Below are 23,461 nucleotides of genomic sequence, written 5' to 3' on the forward strand. Positions count from 1 at the left end.
TATACCGTGTGTCCGTTCTCAAACTCGAACATAGGGATTTAACATGGAGTTGAACGTTTTTGCGGATTTCTGCTCGCCAACTTATTCTACAGAAAAGGTAATGGTATCATTGGAAAGAGAAAATTATTGCGCATCCACTGATACTAACAACAAGACTAAAAATTGAAATTGTAATGAAAAATTTTAAATCGTTTTGATTAAAAATTCGACAGTATTTTCCAAAACATAGTAGGCTTGAAACAGTTTGTTTATCAATAAAAATTTGACGTTTACGCTTTTGTGAAACTGAATTTACGGAAAGATGAATAATTATACCAACGAAGAAAGAGTTTTTATGGTAAAAACCTTTTATAGCGGTGTTAGTTTGCGAAGAGTTCGAGATTTGTTTGCCGTTGCGTTTAATACGAGACCGATACCATCAGCAAGTACCATACAAAAATATGTAGAAAAATTTGAAAATCAGGCAAATATTTCAGTAGAATCAGAAAGTAGGGGTGGTGAGCATTACAAATTTTATTTTAAAACATGTTCTAAAATGACATCATATCATAGGATATCGACAAGGGGATGACCGCACAGAAGAGCAAGTTTTGGCGATGATAAATGCAGACCCAACGTACAGTTTGAGGCAAATTTCCCATGAAACTGGTTTATGTAAGTCGCGGGTATGGATGATATTAAAGAAATACAAATATCACCCTTATAAACCACAATGTCATCAAGAGATTTTTTATGTTGACGAAGAAAGTAGGAGTGCATTTTGTTATGAGATACAAGAGCGCGCTAACAACGATCGCCGCTTTCTATCGTCGATATGCTTCACAGACGAGTGTACCTTTACCCTCAATAATGAACCCAATGTTCAAAACACACGTCATTGGGCTCAGGAAAACCCTAGGCTTAATATTTCAACCAGAACTCAGTATCCTCAAAAAATTAATATCTGGGCTGGGATTTTTAATCATAATATTATCGGCCCATTTGAAATTGAAGGAAACTTAAATTCAGAAACCTATTTAGATCTTTTGGTAACAAAGGTAGGACCCGCATTGGAAGACGTTGCAAGAGAAAATCAGGAGATCTGGTTCCAACAAGACGGCTGTCCTGCGCATTTTGGTTTAAACGTTAGACATTTTTTAAATAATTCATTTCCAAATCATTGGATTGGTAGAAGTGGTACCATAAATTGGCCAGCCAGATCTCCAGATTTGGCACCTTGCGACTTCTTCTTGTGGGGACACCTTAAAAGTAAAATTTATAAAAGACGCCACCCAGATATTAATTCTTTGAGAGAAGCTATAGTTACTGAATGCGCGTTAATTACTAACAGGGAGTTAGCGAATGTGCGAAATAGTTTTTACAACCGACTGGGATATTGCTTAGCTCAAAACGGGGGGTTATTTGAATATTTACTTTAATTTGTTTTTCCTTACTAGTATTTTTGTGTATTTTTAATAAAAATCGTTCGAAGCCTTTATTGCTAACATACTATATTGGTGTATTATAGAAATAATTGCCAAAAGACTACGAATTGAATACACATATTAATTCCCTATGTTCGACTTTGAGAGTGGACACCCGGTATATTATTACATATTCTTATATTTTATGTTCATCTTGAGTTGCAATTACAACTTACCTTGTGTTTATATTTATTAATAGAATCTCTAGCTTTTGCGATGAGAATACTTTCATCAGTCTCCAATTTAAAAGAAACTACGTAAGCATGTGGAACCCACAAATTCACAAGAGGCGCCAGCAATTTTGGAACTAATTGTAATGATATGGTCGGGGCTCCATTTTGTGATTGAATTTTGTGGGTGGGCTAAAATTAAGATATTGTTTACTGCTAGAAAGTTACACTCAGTTATTACCATTTCACTTGAAGGAATGTAAAAATCCGAAACGGCTGCGGCTAGGTACAACAGTGCATTACTTTGAAAGGCAGCTAAACATTCGCAGGCTGCTCTTAATAGCCAAAAGTAATCGGATACGCTAGTAAAGGTCACATACAATATTCTTCCACCTTCCTGGGCATTTTTATATCTTGCCAAGATCGGTGCGACAATGTCTACACAATCGGGTTTCACTAAAAATAATAAAATTAATTAGATATTTAGCAAAATTAAATGAACTTAATGAAACAGTGTATACGAATTCCATTGATCTTGTGGAAAATCAAAATATATTTTAGCATCCATGAGATACCAAGGTCAAAGAAGTCAACCCAGTTTGGCCCCAAAATTGTGTTCTGGCACAGAAAACTTCCCCTATCAACTCAGTCCATTTGATGACTCTCGCCAACACAGCCAATTCGTACCAAATTTGAATAAAACCAGCTTCGAAATATACTGCACACCTATTATTTCTGATCAGCAATGACACGTATTTATCTTATAACTAATTAAGTTTCACCTTACGCAACACTATAGCGAATATTCTTATAGCAAAAACGACCAGATGTAGATGTACAACGTAATTTCACTACTACAATTAAACAAACAAATCACAATAAACAAAACAAAGGCGATCAATTAAACAAAACTTAAACATTCAATAATACTTATACAAAACAGGTGCAGAGCCCAAATAAAACACCTGCATGCCGTTGTTTAGACATCAACAATACATAGGTGTTTCCAATTTGCTATAAGGTGTGAAAAGGGGTGAGGGGTTCGCCATTGGACAATGGCACGAGTATACATATTTACTCAAAGATTATGCGAAAATAAATTTCAAGATATAAAGTATCGTGTACGATTTTCAGGAAGTGATGTAACAGTTTAGTTTATTCATATTCAAATTTCAAAATTACCGCTTGCTAGGTTAGGTAGGATATAGGTGAGATGGCGTCACTTGTACGCGTGTTTCTTTCCTCGCGCAGAATCGCGTTATTTTTTTTTTTTCATTTCCGTTTTTAAGCCAACGAGGTTGTACTTGTTGTAGAGCGTGGCATTGTGAATTCTTCTTAAACCAGTGGGTAATATTTGCCATCATTCACGTGAAATCTCTGGCAATTTTACCTTTTTATTGGCGTTGTCGAGTAGAGTAACTCAGAAGCCGTTTTCTCCATTGCGAGGCTATATATCTGGTTGAAGTTCATCGCCCTACCTACATATTCACAATTTGAGGTTGGATAATTTCCATCTTTCATTGATTTAAGTATTTTTCATTACCCTCCTGACGATTTCAGGGGATCCATGTAGTAGATGAATTCTTGTACCGGTCAATCCATGTAGTAGATGAATTCTTGTACCGGTCAATCCTTGTACAGACGAATCCTTGTATGGTATAGTTTATAGTATATCCTTGCACATTCTTGTGTGCGGAGGACATTGACCTGGCATAATTTTGGAATAGTAAATGAATTTGCATCTTGCGAATATTCCGGAGTACGAACACCTGTTGATTGCCGGCAGCTATCCGGCGTACCACCGAGTAGATAAGCGCTAACACCTAAACGATACCGGGAGCGACCAGCTGATTGTGGAATTTTCGGAAGATACGATCTTTTACACAACTTTTTTTTTATTTGCTTCAATACCGTTAATCTAGTGTAACCTTCCGACGATTTATGATTGGAGCTTTGTATTTTGTTCGCGTCTAGTGTTTGAGGTCGTGGCTCTCTTCAAGAGCAACGCACCTGTATTTAACGTATGGGTAAACGAGCCGGCTACGAGTAAGCTATTTTTTTGGCCCTTCCGGCTCATATAATCGTTCCGAGCGTTGTAGCTTGGGGTTTGTTTTTGTGTTACAGAACTGGAACTTCGAAGGAGAGCTCTTTTTCGGAGAAGACAGCGTATGTGTTATTCAAGGTAAGATTTTTAATTTACTTGTACCCAGTGTTGCTTATATGAGTTGTTATTCGGGTTAACTTAATTCAATCTTGAATCCATTGAAATCTTAACTACATTTTTGCTCGATCATTGTTGTAGGGGTCTGGTAACGTAATTATTAGGGAAGTGTTCATGAATTTATTTGGGGATTATTTTTGTCATTTAAAGTATTTGTTATTGTCGTATTGAAGATACATTTTATTTGCCGATCCTGCACCGTTTTTGCCAGGATTAATAAATCAGAATTGCTCGTAGTGAATTTATTATTTGGCTCTCTTGTGTTTTCCCAATTTCTATACAGGAGAGGTCAGAATTTGTGCAAAATTGGGTGGCGCTCAACTAATCCTTTCTAGTGACTACCAAAGATCAAAAACTTATGTTATATGCCCAAACGAACAAACCGCTGTGGAAGATTCTCATCTCGAGCCCTTCTTTTAATTAAGAATCTGAGCTAGCTGGCCGTTTATGCGGCGGGGTTTGAGTTTTACAGCGCCGAACTAACCTCACGTTATAGTGAATATGCACTTCGGAATTCCTGTCTTAAATATTTACACATGAAAAAACTTTTAACGCCTCACCTGTATGAGGGCCGCTCCTACCCGGAGTTAGAGACACAAGCTGCCTTTCCTGCTGCTGCAGCTTTCAAATTCCGCAATCGAGGTCAAGACTATTGGAAGGGAGTGATTTCCTACCGAAGACACCAACGGATGTGACCAACGACCAAATCCGGCACCGGCAATCGAAACCGGAATACGCGGCTACCTGAAGCGAGCAACGCGAGATCGATTGAGCACAAACTCATCTCCACCTTAGTTTAGTTCGTGCTTAATCCTCTTAGAGGATAGAGACGTGTATATGCCAACCACGCTGGACGCCGCACAGACATTCCTAACCGCCAGGGCGATGTTGATTAACCCGAAGAAATGTGTCAATTTCGGCAATCACCCGCATCCGCCCTATCTTCAAGATCTCCGGTCAACTTATTCCGTTATTTATTTATTTATTATCCCTCTCTTGTTCTGGGCCCTCAACAGGCTTGCGCCCAATTACAGAGTGACCCGCATAATGCTTTTTAGAGGTGCCTCTGCAGAAGGTCATAAGTTGTTCTATACTACTCCGGTATTTACCTTACGAATTAGGTTTCGAAAGTGGTCTAAGGTAATTTCCATATGTGCCACAGATGAAAAATTCACCTCAACCCAGGTTCGAACACCCGACCTCCGGATTTATAACTCAACGCTCTACCATTGAGCCATAATGCCGGTACCTTCTCAACCTTCAGATACCTCGGCCCCCAGTATAGCCTAGTGGGAATACATAAACCAAACCTGTTCAACCAGAACAGCTGGCTGACCAATCTAGAGAGCGCCGTTGACGCGTATAACCAGAAATTTGGTCGTATATTGTGCCTAAAAAAGGTCGACGCCCTCCAGAGCCCGAAGATTACCGCCGCCTTCCTGAGCAAATATGAATCGCAGGTCTACAAAGAGAGCTCTCTACCTCAACGCGCATCCGGGCAGCCAATTGTTACACGTCAATGTGAGCGATGGGAGCTTGAGGATACCGGAATTACGCCGGCTCTCAAAGCGATTCGCTAATATGCACCAACACGAAGATGCCGGTCTCCGTCCTTATTGAAAACACAGGCCCTGCGCTAAATTTCCTTAGTTAGGTCCAACAACTGGCCTAGGGTTCACAATAGAGAATGCTGGTCACAGAACACTTGATGCTGGTCTACAATTATATGGTTTAATAACATACAATTGTAGACTGGCACCAGATTTTCTGTGACCGGCATTCTCTCCTGGCGGACATTATACAGTGTGCCCATTATGTATGGAATATAGTATAACTCTGTAAATATCGAATGTATTCAAAATATTTCTATATGTAAGTTGTTTACATTTTACTTCCCATAATAAGGCTGCATTCGGAAAACAAATGAGTAACGAAAAACAATTGAATTTTTTTAAATGGCAGTACACTTTTTCATTAGGCTCATTTGATAGAGATTTTTTTTCTCTTTTCGATGATATAACATGTTAGTACACTAATACAAGAATATTAAAAAAAAATTATACTTAATCACCTCAATAACAGTAATCTAGATATCCTGCATCAAAATAAAACAAATGAACATGTACGTTTCTTATTACCTTGAAGACAAAATGAAATTAGCAATAAAATGGTAACAAAAGTACGCATTCATTTATTTTATTTTGATGTAGGATATCTAGATGAATGTTATTGATGTGATTATAAGTTTTTTCGAAAAATTTTCTTGTATTAGGGTACTAACATGTTATATAATGGGAAAGAGAAAAAAAATGTCTACCAAATATGAGCCTAATGAAAAGGTGCACTGCCATTTAAAAAAATTCAATTGTTTTTCGTTGTTTTCTGAAATAAAAACAACTGAATGCTGCCTTTTTATGGGAAATAAAATGTTAAACAACATTCATATAAAAAAATTTGGTATACATTCGATATTTAACGAGATATATACTATATTCCATACATAATGGGCACCCTGTTTAGTGACATGTGGTTGACAATAATTGTAAAATATCCAATAAACTGTTTTATAGCTAAATGTCTCGCCATCTAATTAGGGACGCGCACGACTGGATTAACGAGATTCTCAACTGTCCCTACGTACTGTCTAGCGAAACCACAGTCAAGGGAACGGACTTGGAAAAAATAGCGGCAAAGCACACCCTGTTGAGCTTGACCGTGCGATCGAGTCACCCTCCGCCCTCCCCCCGTAGTCAATGACATACCGCTATTGTCCTCGTTTCCTCGCTAACTCGATATGGTAACAGGTCGGCGCGTGACGGTGATTTCATTATTAAAGCTCGTTTTACATGCTGAAAGATATTTAATGGAAACTGAAAGTGACAATTTGCTAATACCAACCTAAAAAAATATAGGTTAGATCTCGGGTTAGATAGACGCCTTTCGTAACTTCTTTTTCTTTTATTTCTGTGCACTTGTAATTTTCGCTGAATAATCTGCCTTTGCGCCCATCAACAAGAATGAACATCAAATGGCACAAAACGTAACATTAATGTTAAATGTGCTATCTTGGCAGCCCTACAATTTCAGCTGAAAGTGAAATATTTCGCGTTCGGACCGAAAAGGTGAGTTTTCAACTTTGAAAAAACCTTTCAGCATGTGAAACGCGCTTGAAAATCAATTTTACAAAAAAAGGTTAATAATCATGTCATCATAAGCTAGTAGCACAGATATACACATACACATTACACTCTCGGATAGGTAATTAAAATCGGCATTTAGATGTCACCAAAAAAGCGCGCCTAAGCCCTTTTTTAAAAGTATAAAAGTTAAATAAATAAATCCAAAAAGGTAGTAAAAAATTGGTTGGCCATGATTTACCTACCGCATTTATCACCTAATTCTTAAAGTCACTAAATATAGAAAGTACCGCAATCTATTGGGCTCATGTGTTAGAGAGGGAACGCATGATTTTTGCCCAAAAATGATGGAAGTTACCAGATTCTAGTAACTTTAATGTTAGGGATTGTTCCACCTGTTTGGAGATATCTGTATATATTTTTATCATTGAACTATATACTCTGTAACTGGAACGGCATCGAGCGCCAAAATCGCGTGCCGCAATGATTTTAGGCAACCAGCATAACGTAGGTATTCTCATCCTTGTCTGGCACGTTGTTTTGTATTGCATATGCAGGACCGATCACACGTATTTGGTTAAAAATACAGATAAGTACATAAACTGGGAGGTTGGGGCCTTAGAAAGATAAAGATAAATGCTTGTCAATGCTTTTATAAGTGCCAATATCTAGTTGTTAATGGAATATCTTAAAATATATACTTAATAATGTGGTAAACTGCGCCATTTCTCACTCACACACTCACATACTTGATTCTTGAAGTTACAAAAGTATAATGTCAATAATGTCATTCATGGTGGCTCGACGCATTCCATTTGCTTATTAACGTAAAATAAAGTTAGAAACATTGGTTGTGTTCGTTTGTAACGTACCCTTTACATAATATATTAGCAAGGAGGTAGGTACCTAATATATTACAATTGGCGTCGAGGTAAACGTAAATTTTAAAAAGCACTTTTTTTAGAATAAAATGAATTTAAGAATCATGGTTACTCTAAGAGCAAAAATTCAATTTACTCGTAGTGGTCACCGCATTGCCATTAGATGGAAACGAATTGACACGAATGTCTTATGCTGGTCTTATATGGAACGTTTGTTTCTCGTACGAGACTGGAATTTGTCCAACAGTCCGATGGATCCTTTGTTTTCGCAACTATACCTTGACACATCCAACGTAACTACCAAACAGACGAGTTGTAAGTGTTGGTGGTGCCATTGACAGTATCGAAGAATTGAGGACAAATACCCATTGGAACATCCACAGCGAGCAGCTTGAGTAATGCATAAGTGCAAATTTCGTTGATGAGCAGCGAAAGGTTTCTGGCGCATCTAACCACGGTAATTGGACCAGAGGGTTTATAAGGCATTGCGCTACTTATATAACCCAGTTTTGCCCAAGATGAACTGTACGCCGAGTTATGTGAGGGCAGAATTACACCTTCTACAAAAGGTCTCCCATATTTTCCGGAACTCACCTTTATAACTTGGCCCCAGAAAAACCATTGTATACATATACATTGGAAAAACTCAAGACCTGCAAATCCTTCGGAATATTTCGTAGGGAAATGAAAAAAGTTTTTCATATATAACTGCTTCTACACCATTAAAGCATATGTGGATGAATATGGATGTAGAAAATGCAAACCATGATATTTTCTAATTTAACTTTTGTGAAGTGTGATATGTGTATGCTTTTATATTTTATCTTTACTCTTTGACGCCACCTAATGTACGTTCAATGTAGGCCGAAGGAATTGGTAATAAATAAAAAATCAATCCTTAAAGGTATTTTTCGAACCATTAGTGAGCAGTATCAATAATAACGTTGAGTGAAAAATTAAATAATAAGGAACTTCATATTCAAATTAGTAAGTCAAAACGGCTTTATAGGTTTTGGCGGCGTTAACGCTTTTCTTAACATTATACCCTCTAGCGAGTGAAATATCCTATTGTTATTATCTTTTTATCTGGACACCAAACTGTTTTTGTACCTATAAAGTTATTAGTTATGTGACGCTACTCATCGTAAATCACTGACATGCAGCGACATAGTTAAAAGTAAAAGTAATAAAACAAACGAGCAAGATACTAATAGCAGAGTGTTACTCTTTGCTAATAGGGTACCAATTACCATACTGTTTGCACCTACAGTAGGCAACTTGTGAATCACAGTAAGTATATTGGATGGAAGCAAATAAGCCTAAATTCAGAGACTCGAGAAGTCATTCTAAACAAAGGTATTAGTAATATAAGGCTATATACCTATGTATTAATTGTATCTCGTAAATGAATTATTTACCCACTTCAAGATAATCCACTTGTATTAAATACCAAGCTAAATAGTACTCATACTATTCTCCACGCAAACGTTCTAAACATGAGGTCGTCAACACGATGGATCAGTTAACATAGTCGGTACCAATGCTAATGAAGCACTGTGATTATAAGAAAGATAATATATCTACTTTAAAAAGACCGCGATTGCAATCAAACAACTATTACAATTATTTATCCGCAAATGTTGAAAAAACTACCTGTAATTGTTGTACTGGGCCCTCGGTCATTCAATTCTAGCATATCGAGGAACATTTGCCCCGTAAAATGTCTCGTAAATGGCTCCAACGATTTCAAACGGTGCAGAAATATAACCATATAATCATGTTCTAAAAAATATTCTGCGGAGGCCGCACCTCTGGTCCCTGCACTAAAATTATCCACAAATCTTACTGTATTATGCTCTAACGGAACTGTTGTACCTCCCGACTGAAAAAGCAAGTAACAGCTGAGTAAGTACGGTTAACTTAATTAACTCACAGTTATTAGGACAATTCTTTGATTTGTTTTGTGGTGGCGTTCACAGAATTCTTTCAGTAACTTTCTATTATCTTCAAAGTCTGTAGGGGGTAAATGTGTTGAGTAAAATTCTTCCCAATGTGATGCCATTATTTTGTGAAATTAAGGTTATGAAAATATAACCAAATATTGACAAATGCCTTTGAAAAATATAGCATCGAAATCTTATAAATGCAGAAGCAAATTTTGTACTTTTGAGCATTTATAGTTGAGGAGGTTAGGGATAGCATGATTAAACACTGCAATATATTTTAAAACAGACTTTAATATAGGTACATAATCACATAATGTTTTGCTACAAAACTACTACCAACGGGTAGATAACTAGTATTTAGGTGCCGGACTTTCAAGTTTGCTATAATCAAGATTAGGTGAATAGAACTAAAAATAAAAGAGTTAAGACCGTTTCACTGAATGTATTGTTATACCTTATATTGCTTCGACCGGTAGTCCTCGTTAGAGGCGCCTTCCCCTTTATTTGCCCAGGCAACGTCAGGATTACGCAAAGCTAAACGTAGTGTGTAACCTACAGCTCCTGCACACCCAATTCCAACACACACATAGAGGGGAATAAGCTATAACAGATTAAAGCTGATTAGTGTTTCTTGAATCCTACATAGGTAATGGATACAAAAGATACCTGTTACATAAGTAACCATATACTTACAGCTCGATGCTTCTTTAAACTTTGAAGGCTTAGACCTTGCATTTTAGATAATGTTGAGTGATACAATCTATGCAATGCAACTTATTCTGCAAAAGGACAAATTGTTTAGATAGAAATACAAGAGAGACTACTACTGACGACTTAACCTTTATTTGACAGCTAGCAGTTGCCACTGTTGCCATTGCCAGTTGTATCAAAATAAGACAGCAAACCTGGTATTCGCGAGTGAGACAAAGATAAATAGCATATTTTCCAAAATTTAGTTCAAAGTAGTTTCTAAATGTTTTGAATTTTTGATACTTCTTAAAAAAGACCGTATATTTTTACGTTTAAATCACTATCAATGCTTTGAATTATTGTCGTGTACAAATAGGCTTTAAAGTTTAAACTATCCAGATAAAATAAACTTTGATTTAAAAATATAACTGTATTGACTCATATAGTACACAAGAGAGGGAAATTTAAGCCGGAAGCATTTGAACAAACATTTTAGTTATTACAGGGTGACGAACATTTTATGTTCGTACCATTGAGATCTGGAAAACGACAAGATGTAGAAAGTCGGATAAATCAGAAAAGAGTTATAATTTTTTTAAAGGGAAATACAACCATAACCCTATACAAGGGGATTCAAACTTGATGGCCCATATCGCACATCGATTCAAAATAGAAGAGTTTCTTGTTAGCAGGGTCCCGCCCCTGGGATTCTTGTTCCTTGTTCATGGTGTCGGAAATGCAAACCTACAGTTGAGATTCGGGATCAATCACAGCCTTAGATGTCGCAACTATTTTGATTGTAGTTCTCCCATCCTTGCGAAAAGTATTAGCATTGAATTTATAGCTATAAATTCAATGGTATTAGTTTATACATACAACAAGTTCATATTTTTTATAAAAACATCAAACTATTAGATAATTACCAAAAATTTAAACGAATGACTAATAACCATGTAATCAAAACATAAACATAAATTGAGGAGACATTTGCACTAAAAATAATAATCGTTTCAAACTAAAAAATCATACTTACCTACACGTGATGCCGTATCAATGCTGCAATAACTTCAAAACCAAAGATTGAAGATTATAAAAAATATAACATTTTGGTATACAAAACACAATTAATTTATAAAAAAAGTTTATTAAATCACACAAAAAACAACAAACTCAAACTATGCGATCCCCTTTTACTAGGTAGCTACCTATTATGATTTCAGGTTTATAATTTCACTTTCAACTCGACACTTTTGGATCAAAGAATACCATCCAACCATTTATTGGAAAACTTATGTCGCAGATAGTAAAAAGTAAAAAATAACACACAACATAGACAATTCAAACGGAAGAACATCGCTACTTGCTTATTCTTGTAGGCAGATACCTTTAGGTGCTTTAAGAAAATAGAAACAGTCACATTTTAGCGGATTTATTCTCTAAAATTTACATTCAATATCATAGCACCATATTTAGGAATTGTAGAGTATTTCCATGGCTGACTAAAGAAACACTTTGAGATATTAGGTATTTGATTGAACACGCATGGCAGTTTCTGGTATGTGGTTGTACAGTGGTTCATGTGTAATATATCTGGAAGGATTTAGCTAAAGCATACCGGTCCAATTTCAACCCAGAATGCTTGATCAGGTTGACCGATATCTCTAACCGCAATGTCTGCAATTGGTAGTCGAGTAGCTTTATCTGAAGTGTACGTTAATACTGTTCTGGCCCAAGTGTTTTGTCGAGACTAAAAAAAAATAAAAATCATAGGATATTAATGGGAAAATTGTATTCTCCCATCAGCAGTTAAAGTGACGCATTTTGTGACAAATCTGCAAGAGTACCTACTGGACGAGGTCATTGAATGAATGAATAAATTAATGGTGTTGTCAACACAAATTTAAAAAAAAAAAGGTTATCAACACTTACCTTGCATTCATCTACTGGTACTTCGTATCGTAGTCTTTGATTTCCTCGCGGTGTTAGTTCAACGTCATTCCAGCTCAAAAGCTTGACTCCCTTGCGATGCGTTTTTTTCTGCTCATCGTAATATGCTACACTATTCTTGCAGTGATACGTGATGGTTTGTTGGGCTTGTGTAGATAATAATTGTAAGAATGTGATTTGATTGTTATCCGCTTTGTATGTTAACTAAAACATTGTTGTCGGTTAAAGGAGGCGTTCAGGGTTGATAATTGTACTGCTTACCTTCATACCGTTTTCCATTTCGCTTAACCATACTTCTTGTTCGTGTCCTTTGTATGAAATTTCGGAGGATCTGTCAGGTTTGGGAAGAAGACAAGTTGCGCGTTTTTTCATGTCGCAATAAACCAGTATAGAATCTCGAATATCACCGTCGTTGGGATCGACCCAGTATTCGCCTAAGGTCAATACAGTTTAGCGATGTTACATAAAATAATTAACAATCCTTACCGCTTTCGGAATCGGGATATGCGGCAGCTATGTCTCTGCATGTTTTTCCGGGAGAAGATTTTTGGCCGTTTGGCTTCTTGAAACGTTCAAATGAGGATTTCAATTGTTCATAAGCCTTAACAACTAATTCCCTTCTCTCTTCGTCTGTCATTTCTTTTCCGAAAATGCGAATCGGCTCGTCATCCATTGGATCCGGTCCCTTTTGGCTTTGAGGCCCTTGCCCAAGTAATGCCGCTAATGCAGCCGCATCGTATCCCATACCTTCTCCGGGAGGTCCAGGAAGACCAGGAGGTCCTGGTGGACCAGGAGGACCGGGGCGACCATTTTCACCAGATAAACCTCTTTCTCCCGGCAGCCCCGATAAGCCTTGGGCACCGGGGTTTCCATCTCTGCCAGGGGTGCCTCTTGGACCGGTATCACCATCTTTTCCGGGTAATCCAGGAGAACCAATACCTCCTCTTTCCCCAGCAACACCGGGTAACCCTGGCATTCCTTGTAAACCAATTAGACCTCTGTGACCTTTCATCCCCATAGGTCCCATATCACCCCGATCTCCCTTCGATCCTGCTTCACCGGGAGCACCAGATTTGCCTCTTGCTCCTTGGGGACCCTCCACACCCATTGGTCCAGTTTCGCCCCGAGGACCTCGCTCTCCAGCGGCTCCGGGACTTCCTGCAGAGCCAGGTGGGCCCTATCAAACCAAGATGTAGTTTTATAAAACTTTTCAGTTAAAGGTGAAACTTACTGGTAATCCAGTAGGACCAATAGATCCTGCTTGACCTGCCGGTCCTACAGGACCTTTGTCACCGGGTCTACCAGCTAATCCTGGAGGTCCAGCTTTACCAGGTGGCCCTTCAGGTCCCTGCTCTCCATGTGCGCCAGGCAATCCTACTGGTCCCATTAAACCCATCATACCAGGTGCGCCTTCATTTCCTGCTTTTCCAGCAGGTCCTGTTTCGCCCTAAATTAAAAATTTGTTTACATTAATCGATGTGATAAATTAACCTAAAGATATCAATTTCCAAACTACTTACCGCAGGTCCTCGAAGTCCACGAAGTCCAGCCGGTCCTGGTGGTCCCGGAAGACCAGGTAAACCTCTTTCTCCCGCAGCCCCTGATGGTCCTGGTGGACCATGGAGACCTGGAGAACCCTCGTGTCCAGTGTCACCTTTAGCTCCATCTAATCCGGGTGGCCCCGGCAATCCTTGTGCTCCTGGACTTCCTGCTCGCCCAACATCACCACTACTACCTTTTATTCCAGGTAATCCTTGAGGTCCTGCAGGTCCAGGACTTCCTTGATGTCCCTAAAATAAAACAATTTCGTGGCTGAATATAAAGCGATTTATTTTTAGCTTACTGCAGCACCAGGTTCTCCTGGCCGACCTGGGGCGCCCATTAGACCACCTTCTCCTCTAGCACCAGGCTCTCCTCGCATTCCTTTTGGTCCCGTTAAACCAGTTAATCCAGGTGGTCCAGAGTCTCCAGGTTTGCCGGCGTGACCTGGGTTTCCTTGAGAACCTTTAGCACCTCCAGCCCCTCGCTCTCCTTTACCGCCGGGAAGCCCGACCAAACCTTGTGGTCCAGGGAATCCTATTCCACGGTATATGATTAGCATATGATTTTTAAGTTGGTGCCATATGTATACCTTGTGCACCAGGAGGTCCTATGCTTCCTCGTTCACCGGGAGATCCTGCAGCACCATGTTCACCTGGTACACCCTGTGCGCCAGGTTCGCCCCTCTCCCCAGATTCCCCATGAGCCCCTTGAGGGCCGACGGGTCCCGGTGGACCTCTTTCTCCTAATCTTCCAGCAGGTCCTTCGGGACCGGGTGCGCCGTAAGATCCTCTTTCACCTTTATCACCTTGAGGGCCAGTAGGTCCCCGTAAACCGGGAAGTCCAACTAAACCAGGTAAACCGCTATGCCCTTTTTCACCAATAGGTCCTTGTGGACCCTAAAATATATCGTAAGTGTCTCTATTCGTTTGTTTCTTCAAATTTATTACAGGTGGTCCGTCGCTTCCTTGTCCTCCTGTTTCTCCTCGTGCGCCCGATGGTCCGGGTAATCCAACTCCTCCTCTTTCACCCGGGAAACCTCTTTCGCCTCTGTTTCCAGCGGCTCCCGGAGGACCAGGTGGTCCAGGCATACCAACGTCACCATCCTTACCTTGTAAACCAGCATTTCCAGGAGCACCAGGTAAACCCTAATATAATTAATGTTGTCAATTTGGCTTGTTACGCTAACACTATTTTCGTCGCTAAACTTACTTGGAAACCTCGTGGTCCAGGAGAACCGGGTTGTCCTCGTTCACCATCGTGCCCAGATGGTCCTGGAGGTCCCGGGTGGCCAATAGCACCGTCTTTTCCTGGATCACCACGCGGTCCTATTGCTCCATGTGCGCCAGGTTCGCCATCTTTTCCTGACTCTCCCTGTTGTTGCATTGGAGCTTATTAACATGCTCAGGGGAAAAAGAATAGTTAAATTACCGCAGGTCCTTTCTCTCCGGGAGCACCTATTGGACCCGGCAATCCTTGTATTCCTTGTACACCTTGCTCACCGGCCTTGCCATCAGCACCAGGCGGACCACGTTCACCGGCATTTCCTGTTTTACCAGGAGGTCCGGTTTTTCCTGCTAAACCTCTCTCCCCTTGCATTCCGGGCAATCCAGGTCTACCAATATCTCCTTGAGGACCTTTCGCTCCCTGTGCGCCAACACCGCCACGGTCACCGGGCGGTCCTAACATTTATTTTTATTTGAAATGCAATAACATTATAATGACTTATAAAAAGACATTTTTGTTTTGCTTACATAAAGAAAAGGATAATAGTAAACGAACCTTTAGGACCGATGGCTCCATCTGGTCCTGGTAAACCTCTAGCACCAGAAGCGCCCCGTTCACCTGCAGCACCACTTGGTCCCGTTGGACCTCGCATTCCTCGTTTGCCCCGTTTACCTTCGGCACCAGACGGTCCTGGAGCACCTCTTGCTCCTGCTGCACCGCCTTCTCCTTTCATACCACCTTCACCCTTATAACCACGTTCTCCAGGCATTCCCTGAAATTAATGTAATATTATCAAAAAGTGTAGGTATTAAGGCAGGCACAATGTTGATGAAGTTGGCCAAGTTGCAAACAACACCCCCTTTTCAGTTTTAATCGTTGTCAAAGTAAAATGATGTATTAGTCAATGAAAGTCTTCAGGCTTCCTGTTAAAAACGATAACAAGGAGATATTGTATGGAGATTTATGTTTTCTAGGTAATTCAGATCATAGCACAAAAAATTGCCCCCAAGAAACCTTACGACCAAGGCAATATAATCTTGAAGTTCACGGACAAGATTTACATATCAGTTTTTGCCTTTTTGGTTAATCGCATAATTTCGCAGTTGGTAGGTATCCAAAAATGACCAGAAGACAATATGAAAATTATAATAAACCCAACATTACATATTGATGCGACAGGAAGAAAGACAAAAACCCTCTTCAAAAGGGTCTTAATATTCTGAAGAAAAAATCAAAGGTTTAAAAAGTTGCTCTCGAGGAAAAAATACTAAAGTATTAGGCGTAAGAATAAGTAAAAATACGAGCTGTACCGCTATTAAACAAGTACGCCTGAAAACAAACCCACCTTTTTTTTTACAACAGATAGAGATCAACAACCATCTCTTCCTAACGCATGTAAATAACAACAAACCAATCTTTTGCAAGTCAAGGTGGGATGATTTGATTGGTGATCCGTTATTTTGCATTTTCTGTTTAATTTGAGATATTTGCATGTTTCACAGAATAACTCTCATTACTGGTTTAAAAACATATGCTATTTTCTTGTCATACTTACGGGAAGACCTTTGGGACCAACTTCTCCTGGACTACCAGCCACACCGGGTGCACCCCGTGCTCCAGGGAAACCAGGTGCTCCAGCTAACCCAGCAGATCCGGGAATACCCTTTTCTCCAGGGTATCCATCTTTTCCAGCTGGACCAGGTTGTCCTGATTCTCCAGGTTGGCCAGGTCGGCCTGGTTCACCTATAATAGTTACATGGTTATAAGTGCCAATTATTAGAAAGAGTATTGCGTACCCCGTGGTCCTTGCAATCCTTGACTACCTTTGGGACCGTAAGCTCCTTGATCACCTACAATAGCCAATATAGTACAAAATTAGCATAAGGTTGCATTAATTACATACCCTTGTTTCCAGCACTACCAGGGAATCCAGGTGCACCGGATTTGCCAATTGCGCCCTACAAAACAATCACAGTTAAGTAACTTTACAAGTAAGTTGAAGTAAATTTACTGGTTGTCCCGGTGGTCCAGGAATCCCATCGACTCCTCTTAAACCAGGAGGACCTGGTGGACCTTCCCTACCACGCTCACCGCGAGGTCCTGCGTTTCCAATAGCGCCATGTGGACCAATAGGTCCGGCGGGACCTGCGCTTCCTTTTTCACCTCCCTGACCTTGCTCTCCCTTCGCGCCATCTAACCCGGGGAAACCTCTATGGCCTTTTACACCTGGCAAACCAGGCATTCCCGGTAAGCCTCTAGGACCAATTGGACCTGCCGCTCCAATAGCTCCAGCTTCACCATCTTCTCCATTTTCTCCCTTTTAACATTTGTAGACGTTAGATAAATGTTAGAGAAGAAAGCAGGTCTTACATCTTTTCCGGGTAATCCTGGCAATCCACGAGCTCCTGGCATACCTGATGGACCGGGAGGACCTTGTTCTCCCACGTCACCCCGCGCACCTTGAAATCCCTGGGGACCAATGGGACCTGGTGGCCCTGGTACGCCACGGGCACCGACAGGTCCTACTTGCGCCTGCATAAAATGGAATGATTCGGGATACGACGGTCCTTTATCTTGTCCAGCCTGAGATTGTGACATCTGTGCATAGTAGTGAGATAGATCTGGTGACGGACCGGGAGGTCCAGGTGGGCCAGGTGCTCCAGGCATGCCAGGGTAACCTGGTTCGCCGATATCACCAGGATAACCAGGTACACCTGGATAACCAAGGTCGCCTATTGGGCCAGGAAACGAATCAGTTGGGGAAGCTTCATATGATGTTGTCACTGGTGGTTTTGTAGGAGGCTTTGTAACTGCAATCCAATTTTAAAGCTTAAACCACTTATTACACTTGCTTACCTGGTGGTTTTCCACAATTTGGATCTGTCTGGCAAGAAATCTGTCCTACATAACAGGTACAAGTAGTACAAGCGCTTGATTTCCATTTTTGTCCGTCACGGTAAACTTGCCCGTCCTGTTGACAATCTGGCGATGGGGTTGGTTTTATAGTTGTAGTTGGAACAGGAACAGGTACTGGAACTGTAGGTATGGGTTCTGGTACTTCATCGGGAGGCTGTTCATACCGTTGTGTGGTAGTAGGCACGGGACGAGGCTTTGGTCGTTCGTCAGGTGGTTGTCCTAAAATTTATTTAAGTATGGGCAATCATTTTTATTAAATAGACACCTTTCTTTTCGTCGTATTCTTCATAATTATAATCCTCATATTCTTCATAATCGTTGTAATTTCCTTGTCCAGGAGGATTTTGTATTCCGGCAGTTTGTGGAGTTAGTTTTGCTTTTCGAACACGCGCTTCCGCAGTTGTTCGTAAAAACATGAACGCCACGAAGAGAGCCCATATAATTTTCACATTCCCCATTATAATAAGTACCTGCAGTTTTCATTAAACGCGTTTAAAATGTTAAAAATTGAATGCGCTGATTAAACAACAAAATACAACATGCAAAAAAGATTACGAAAGCTTTACATTCAGATTTAAGAAGAAGCAAACTTACCTAAATGTCCAACTATAAATAACACAATTTCACTCTTATTAAGGTGAACACAACAAATCCTTTTGGGGCTAAGCTGCCCTCATCTCCCGGTTGCCCGAATCTGGGCTAGGGATCGTCTGTACGACACCAGCGTCATGTCTTTCGTTTTTATATTAACATTTGCAACTGCGGAGGGGATCTATTAAGTTCAATAATTGTTCCATATGTACTTCCTTAACTTTAATAAAGTTGTGAACTTTTGCATTTGTGGATATAAGACTGATTTGATATTGCGGTTATGTAATGATTTCAAATATAAAAATTTAGTATAATTATTCTGGCAGATTAGGCGATAATATGAAATTTTTTATTAGTAGATAAGTTTATAAAATTGTGGTCTAGGTATAGGAAGGCGTAAGTTAGACATAAAATTGCACACAAAATGTGCACTAAAATTATTCACTTAAATGCACCAAATCAATCAATCAAATTAACGCTTAAGAAAAAGATGATGGGCCAGCATCCCACGTGTGATTCAAGATTGAAAGGTAAGGAAAATTTAATTACATCCCTATTTCCTATACATGGATGGTTTTTTAAAACGTGGAATAAATCTAAAATATGCTCAACCATTTGAAGATTTTTAATTTTCAAAAACAAAAACGAATTATATTGTACTGAAAGATACGCTACAGTCAAAAATGTAACAAAAACCCCTTGGTTCAATTACTCAAAAATCTCTACAACAACCGAGTAGCTAAAACTAAAACAGCTAAAACTATTTCCTTCCGCCTTTCCCTGCGTTCTACTTATGTTGTTCCATGTTCGATTGATGTTATTTGTAATATAATTAGTTTTCGAAAACTTGTAAAAACATCCGGGGGGTGGGGTTGAAAAGAAAAAAGGGGGTTTCCATTTCAAGAAGAAGAAGAAGTTTCGAAGAATTTTCTAAAATGAGAATTTCGGAGCACGCTGTGCTTTTTTTACGGTATTTACGCAAACCATGGATTTAAAAAGAAGAAACTTTAGATAAAACCCGAAGGGAGAATTCGCAGAGTAGTAGTTATACACGTAGTTTTTAACGATTTCAAAAGCTTTCGAAAAGCATAGCATAGGCATAGCCCATAGGCGCGCAGCATCAAAATATAGTGCAGCAGCCGAAGGTGTCCACTACGCCATGGAGCGGAAGTCATGAATGGGTTGAGACGTCGTATAAATCAAGATAGACAAAAAATAGAATCATGCTGTTTAAATTAATCTCTACTTGTTGATATTACAAAGTGCAAGTAAAATGTTTGAGCGACAGTTTCTGGTTCCATTGTCTTTATTTTCTTGTTAAGGTAAATTCTTAATAGGATCTATACCTATTATTAACCATTTCTTATTCTTTGGTCTCAGGCTCAAACTGTTTGAGAGTTTTGGCGCAAGGTTTTAGAATGCGCGATTGCCACATTAATGTCCGTTTGCACCGACAAATTTAAGCCGAGCTTAGCTTAAGTGTAGCTTAAAATCCATGGTAACCATTGTCTCAATAATCGTTGCCATGGCTTTTAAGCTACGCTTAAGCTAAGCTCCGCTTAAATTTGTAGGTGCAAACGGCCATAAATTGCAACATAGGTCATGCGATATGTCATTAGAAAGGTTTTTTTCTCTAACTTACTACCTTAAACCATGGATGGCTTTAAATAATTAAATTAGAAAATATGAAGAAAAAGTTCTGTCCAATGGTTCATACCTAGGTTCATACTTCACAAAATTAAGATTTATTTCTCACGTCATATACAATAGTTGTAAGGAAACAAACCATATTTTTTATTTTATTTTATTTTATTTTATTGCCTTTATTTTATAATGGGCGGAGTGTTAGCAATTTGCTACTCTTCCCACTCAACCCATGTATAGTGTGTTTTTGTCACTTATTAAACACATTGCCTTTTTGTTAATTTTTGACGTTCTGTTAATTTAAAGCGTTCTAATGACATATCACATGTGCTATGACCTATGCTGCCATTTAAAAAATTCCAGATGGCGGTCGCTCTTAAAAATCATGATGTCAAAAAAATTCTTTTAGCCTCAAAATATATGAATTAATTTCAAACGAAAGCGTTCTAATTTTCATACATATATGTCTACATCTCAAACAGATCGCGCGTTAGAGCTTTGGTTCCATCTTTAATAGAGACCCTGTATAATATCCTTAAACGTAATGTATCAAAGAAATATTACCAAAATTCCCATCTTTTTGGTGATCTAACTAAAGGAACATACATCAGAAGACATATGCGCGATCCCTAAAGGCTTTTCTATTTGCCTAATACTTGGTAAACGTAGCATTTAAAGCCCTTTACGCTTGTCAGATTTAGTGCACTTCGGTGAAATGTACCTATTATTAGGTCACAATTTTCAGAACGGCCCGTGTGGCGCAGTTCAGTTAAAGCTGAACTGTGGTGCTAAAGGGTCCCTGGTTCGAATCTGGATCCGGGCATGGATATTTGTAAATGTATAGTGGGTTGGGTTGGTAGAGCAGCCTTGGCTGAAACCTCGCCCACTCAAAAATAAAGGCAAAATAAAAAAAATTATTTACTGCAGTATCCAGCTAAGAGTTATCCAAAACTGTTGGGCAAGTAATACCTACTGTTGATTTTATTTATCGAGAGGATTAAATCTTCGTACGTTGATTTCATTTTTGAAAGATTTCTAAATCTTTCTAATATGGTAATCACGTTCGATGGTTGAGTTTTGGAAAAGTTTCTTGCAATTATTTTATTTTTGGAATTGAAAAACTGTGAAAAATTTTCTAATTTCACCAGGTCCGAAAGGGTTTACGATTATAATACGACTCTCGCTGCTAAACCAATAACATTATTACGTGGTCTTTTTGTAGGAAAGGTTTGCCCGGTGCATCCCGTCCCGGCGATGTAAATCCCGGCGACGTACACCCCGGCACCGATTTCCGGGCGACAACTCATCGCGGCGACCATTACTATCCAGGCGACGATCTATCTCGGCGACTATTGCTTTCCCGGCATCGATTATCCTGGCAATGCACACTTTCCTAACGCCGTCTGTCCAACCTCATCTCTCTTTTGTTTTTTTTAACATAAAGAACCGGGATGGCTTGTCGTCGGGAAATCGATGCCGGGATGGGAATCGCCGGGATGACCGTTGCCTACCCCTGGCTTAAAACCTATTTATAGCAAATATGTAAATTTTAAATTCTAGTTCTAGTAAATTCTAGAAAAACTAGTTTTTCTGTAATTATTTTAACGTGTTCTAGTATTTTAAATTGTGGAGTTATATGTTTATACTGTGTACATTTGACGTAGGTATCTCATGCAATGGCTCACATTGTCAGAGATAATAAATAAATATTGAATTGAATAATGAATTGAATTGAAATGTTTAATATACGCCAAGAGTCACGACTAAAAAAACTTATGGCTCTTTGTAAAGAAAACACCAAATGTTGTACAGCGCTTTTTTAAGTCTGTAACGATAGTGTTAACGATAATTTTGTCGTTTTTCAAGGACGAAATGTTAATACGCCCCTTAGATCGACTGGAAAAGTAGGTAATAACAATAATAATAATAATAATAATAATAATAATAATAATAATAATTACAACTAAATCGTTTAGTAGTTCAGGATGGTTAGCCAATCAGAAGGTGGGTATGATTTTCTGATTGGTTGGTTTTTGAACGTTCTTGAACGGAATGTGAACGAAAAGGGAAGGGTGTTTTTGAGCAGGGTTTGGGTAGTTCCATGTTAGAAGCCGAGCCAGAAGGAGTGCCCAAGAGTGCGTGTGAAAAAGTAAAGTTTTAGATTTCGTGTTGGCGGCTGGACCAGTGATAGTCCGTGAGCCAGGGGCATTTTTGATCAACTCATTTCATGCCGACTGATTTGAATACTGTGGTCAGATGCCAACTAGCGAGTTACGAGAACAACCCGTCAGCTGGTCCAGTAGCGGTGGATACGAGAGCAGGATGCGGCGAAACAACGTATAAAATTTCATTTAAATATCTTAACAGATTAAAAAATTGAGATTGCGCAAATACAAGAGTTGGGTTGCGCATGCGCAATTTTTTTAAACTGCATAGTTACCTGATGAGGTTTAAAGAATATTTTTAACGCATAAAACCGGACATTCATGAACAAGAATCATAAAAGAAGCCCTTTTTGGAGGTTTGGGCAGTTTTTGGGATGTAACTTTTTGGCCCGTTAGTCCTTCCTAGACCTTCTTATATCCTGAAGAACATGTGTATCAATTTTCTAAGCGATCGGACGTCTCTACACAAAGTTATCGTGAACACGGACAGACAGACAGCAATACAAAATTATAAACGATTTCGAGGGTCGTTAACAGAGCTGGGCAGAATACTTTCAAAAAGTATTTGAATACTAAATACTTTTACGTCCAGCACAACCAAATACTAAATACAAATACTTTGAAAGGTATTCAAATACTTTAGAATGTTTTCGAATACTTTCAGAAGTATTTGAAAACTTTCAAAGGTATTCGAATAAGTACTATAAAAAGTATTCGAATACTTTGAAAAGTATTCGAATACTTGTCACTCAAATACATAAAAAATTTAAAATAGTACTAGCTAAAAGTACTAATACTACTTAAAAAAGGTCAAGTTATATTTTGTATGGGGGCTACATGGAAGAACAGCGTTTTGTGCGCTGAATGTAGTCCCTTTCCCTGAAGTTAACTTTTCTTTATATTTCTATTGTTACACACAAATTT

General features: G+C 39.1%; 4 protein-coding genes across 6 annotated transcripts; 1 reads left to right on the forward strand and 3 right to left on the reverse strand.

The window, feature by feature from the left end:
* Nucleotides 1–6: 6 nt before the first annotated feature.
* On the forward strand, nucleotides 7–1,473 carry LOC116162810. The gene is made up of 2 exons (XM_031476525.1): nucleotides 7–497; nucleotides 553–1,473. The coding sequence occupies exons 1-2, from the start codon at nucleotides 302–304 to the stop codon at nucleotides 1,416–1,418; spliced, it is 1,062 nt and encodes a 353-aa protein (XP_031332385.1). The 5' UTR covers nucleotides 7–301; the 3' UTR covers nucleotides 1,419–1,473.
* Nucleotides 1,474–1,488: 15 nt separating this feature from the next.
* Nucleotides 1,489–9,977, reverse strand: LOC116164075 (phosphopantothenate--cysteine ligase-like). Its single transcript, XM_031478203.1, has 5 exons — nucleotides 9,806–9,977; nucleotides 9,526–9,754; nucleotides 1,875–2,089; nucleotides 1,640–1,825; nucleotides 1,489–1,524 (listed from the first exon to the last, which is right to left on the reverse strand). The coding sequence occupies exons 1-5, from the start codon at nucleotides 9,932–9,934 to the stop codon at nucleotides 1,489–1,491; spliced, it is 795 nt and encodes a 264-aa protein (XP_031334063.1). The 5' UTR covers nucleotides 9,935–9,977.
* Nucleotides 9,978–10,089: 112 nt separating this feature from the next.
* Nucleotides 10,090–10,790, reverse strand: LOC116162811 (cytochrome c oxidase subunit NDUFA4-like). 3 transcript variants are annotated; one of them, XM_031476527.1, is made up of 4 exons: nucleotides 10,658–10,790; nucleotides 10,512–10,597; nucleotides 10,273–10,419; nucleotides 10,090–10,225 (listed from the first exon to the last, which is right to left on the reverse strand). In XM_031476527.1, the coding sequence occupies exons 2-4, from the start codon at nucleotides 10,551–10,553 to the stop codon at nucleotides 10,169–10,171; spliced, it is 246 nt and encodes an 81-aa protein (XP_031332387.1). In that variant the 5' UTR covers nucleotides 10,554–10,597; nucleotides 10,658–10,790; the 3' UTR covers nucleotides 10,090–10,168. The 3 variants fall into 3 exon arrangements, with proteins under 3 accessions (XP_031332387.1, XP_031332388.1, XP_031332386.1); XM_031476528.1 differs by having other exon boundaries at nucleotides 10,650–10,767; XM_031476526.1 differs by lacking the exon at nucleotides 10,658–10,790 and having other exon boundaries at nucleotides 10,512–10,651.
* A 1,131-nt stretch (nucleotides 10,791–11,921) lies between these two features.
* Nucleotides 11,922–18,846, reverse strand: LOC116162808 (fibril-forming collagen alpha chain-like). The gene is made up of 20 exons (XM_031476523.1): nucleotides 18,732–18,846; nucleotides 18,403–18,607; nucleotides 18,078–18,356; nucleotides 17,592–18,031; nucleotides 17,233–17,538; nucleotides 17,125–17,179; nucleotides 17,018–17,071; nucleotides 16,777–16,964; nucleotides 15,777–15,993; nucleotides 15,426–15,676; nucleotides 15,207–15,368; nucleotides 14,945–15,142; nucleotides 14,587–14,893; nucleotides 14,299–14,531; nucleotides 13,976–14,245; nucleotides 13,687–13,902; nucleotides 12,942–13,632; nucleotides 12,717–12,889; nucleotides 12,438–12,659; nucleotides 11,922–12,255 (listed from the first exon to the last, which is right to left on the reverse strand). The coding sequence occupies exons 2-20, from the start codon at nucleotides 18,593–18,595 to the stop codon at nucleotides 12,109–12,111; spliced, it is 4,602 nt and encodes a 1,533-aa protein (XP_031332383.1). The 5' UTR covers nucleotides 18,596–18,607; nucleotides 18,732–18,846; the 3' UTR covers nucleotides 11,922–12,108.
* Nucleotides 18,847–23,461: the final 4,615 nt, after the last annotated feature.

This window comes from Photinus pyralis, unplaced genomic scaffold (assembly GCF_008802855.1).
Source record: "Photinus pyralis isolate 1611_PpyrPB1 unplaced genomic scaffold, Ppyr1.3 Ppyr1.4_LG2, whole genome shotgun sequence".
NCBI lineage: Eukaryota > Metazoa > Arthropoda > Insecta > Coleoptera > Lampyridae > Photinus > Photinus pyralis.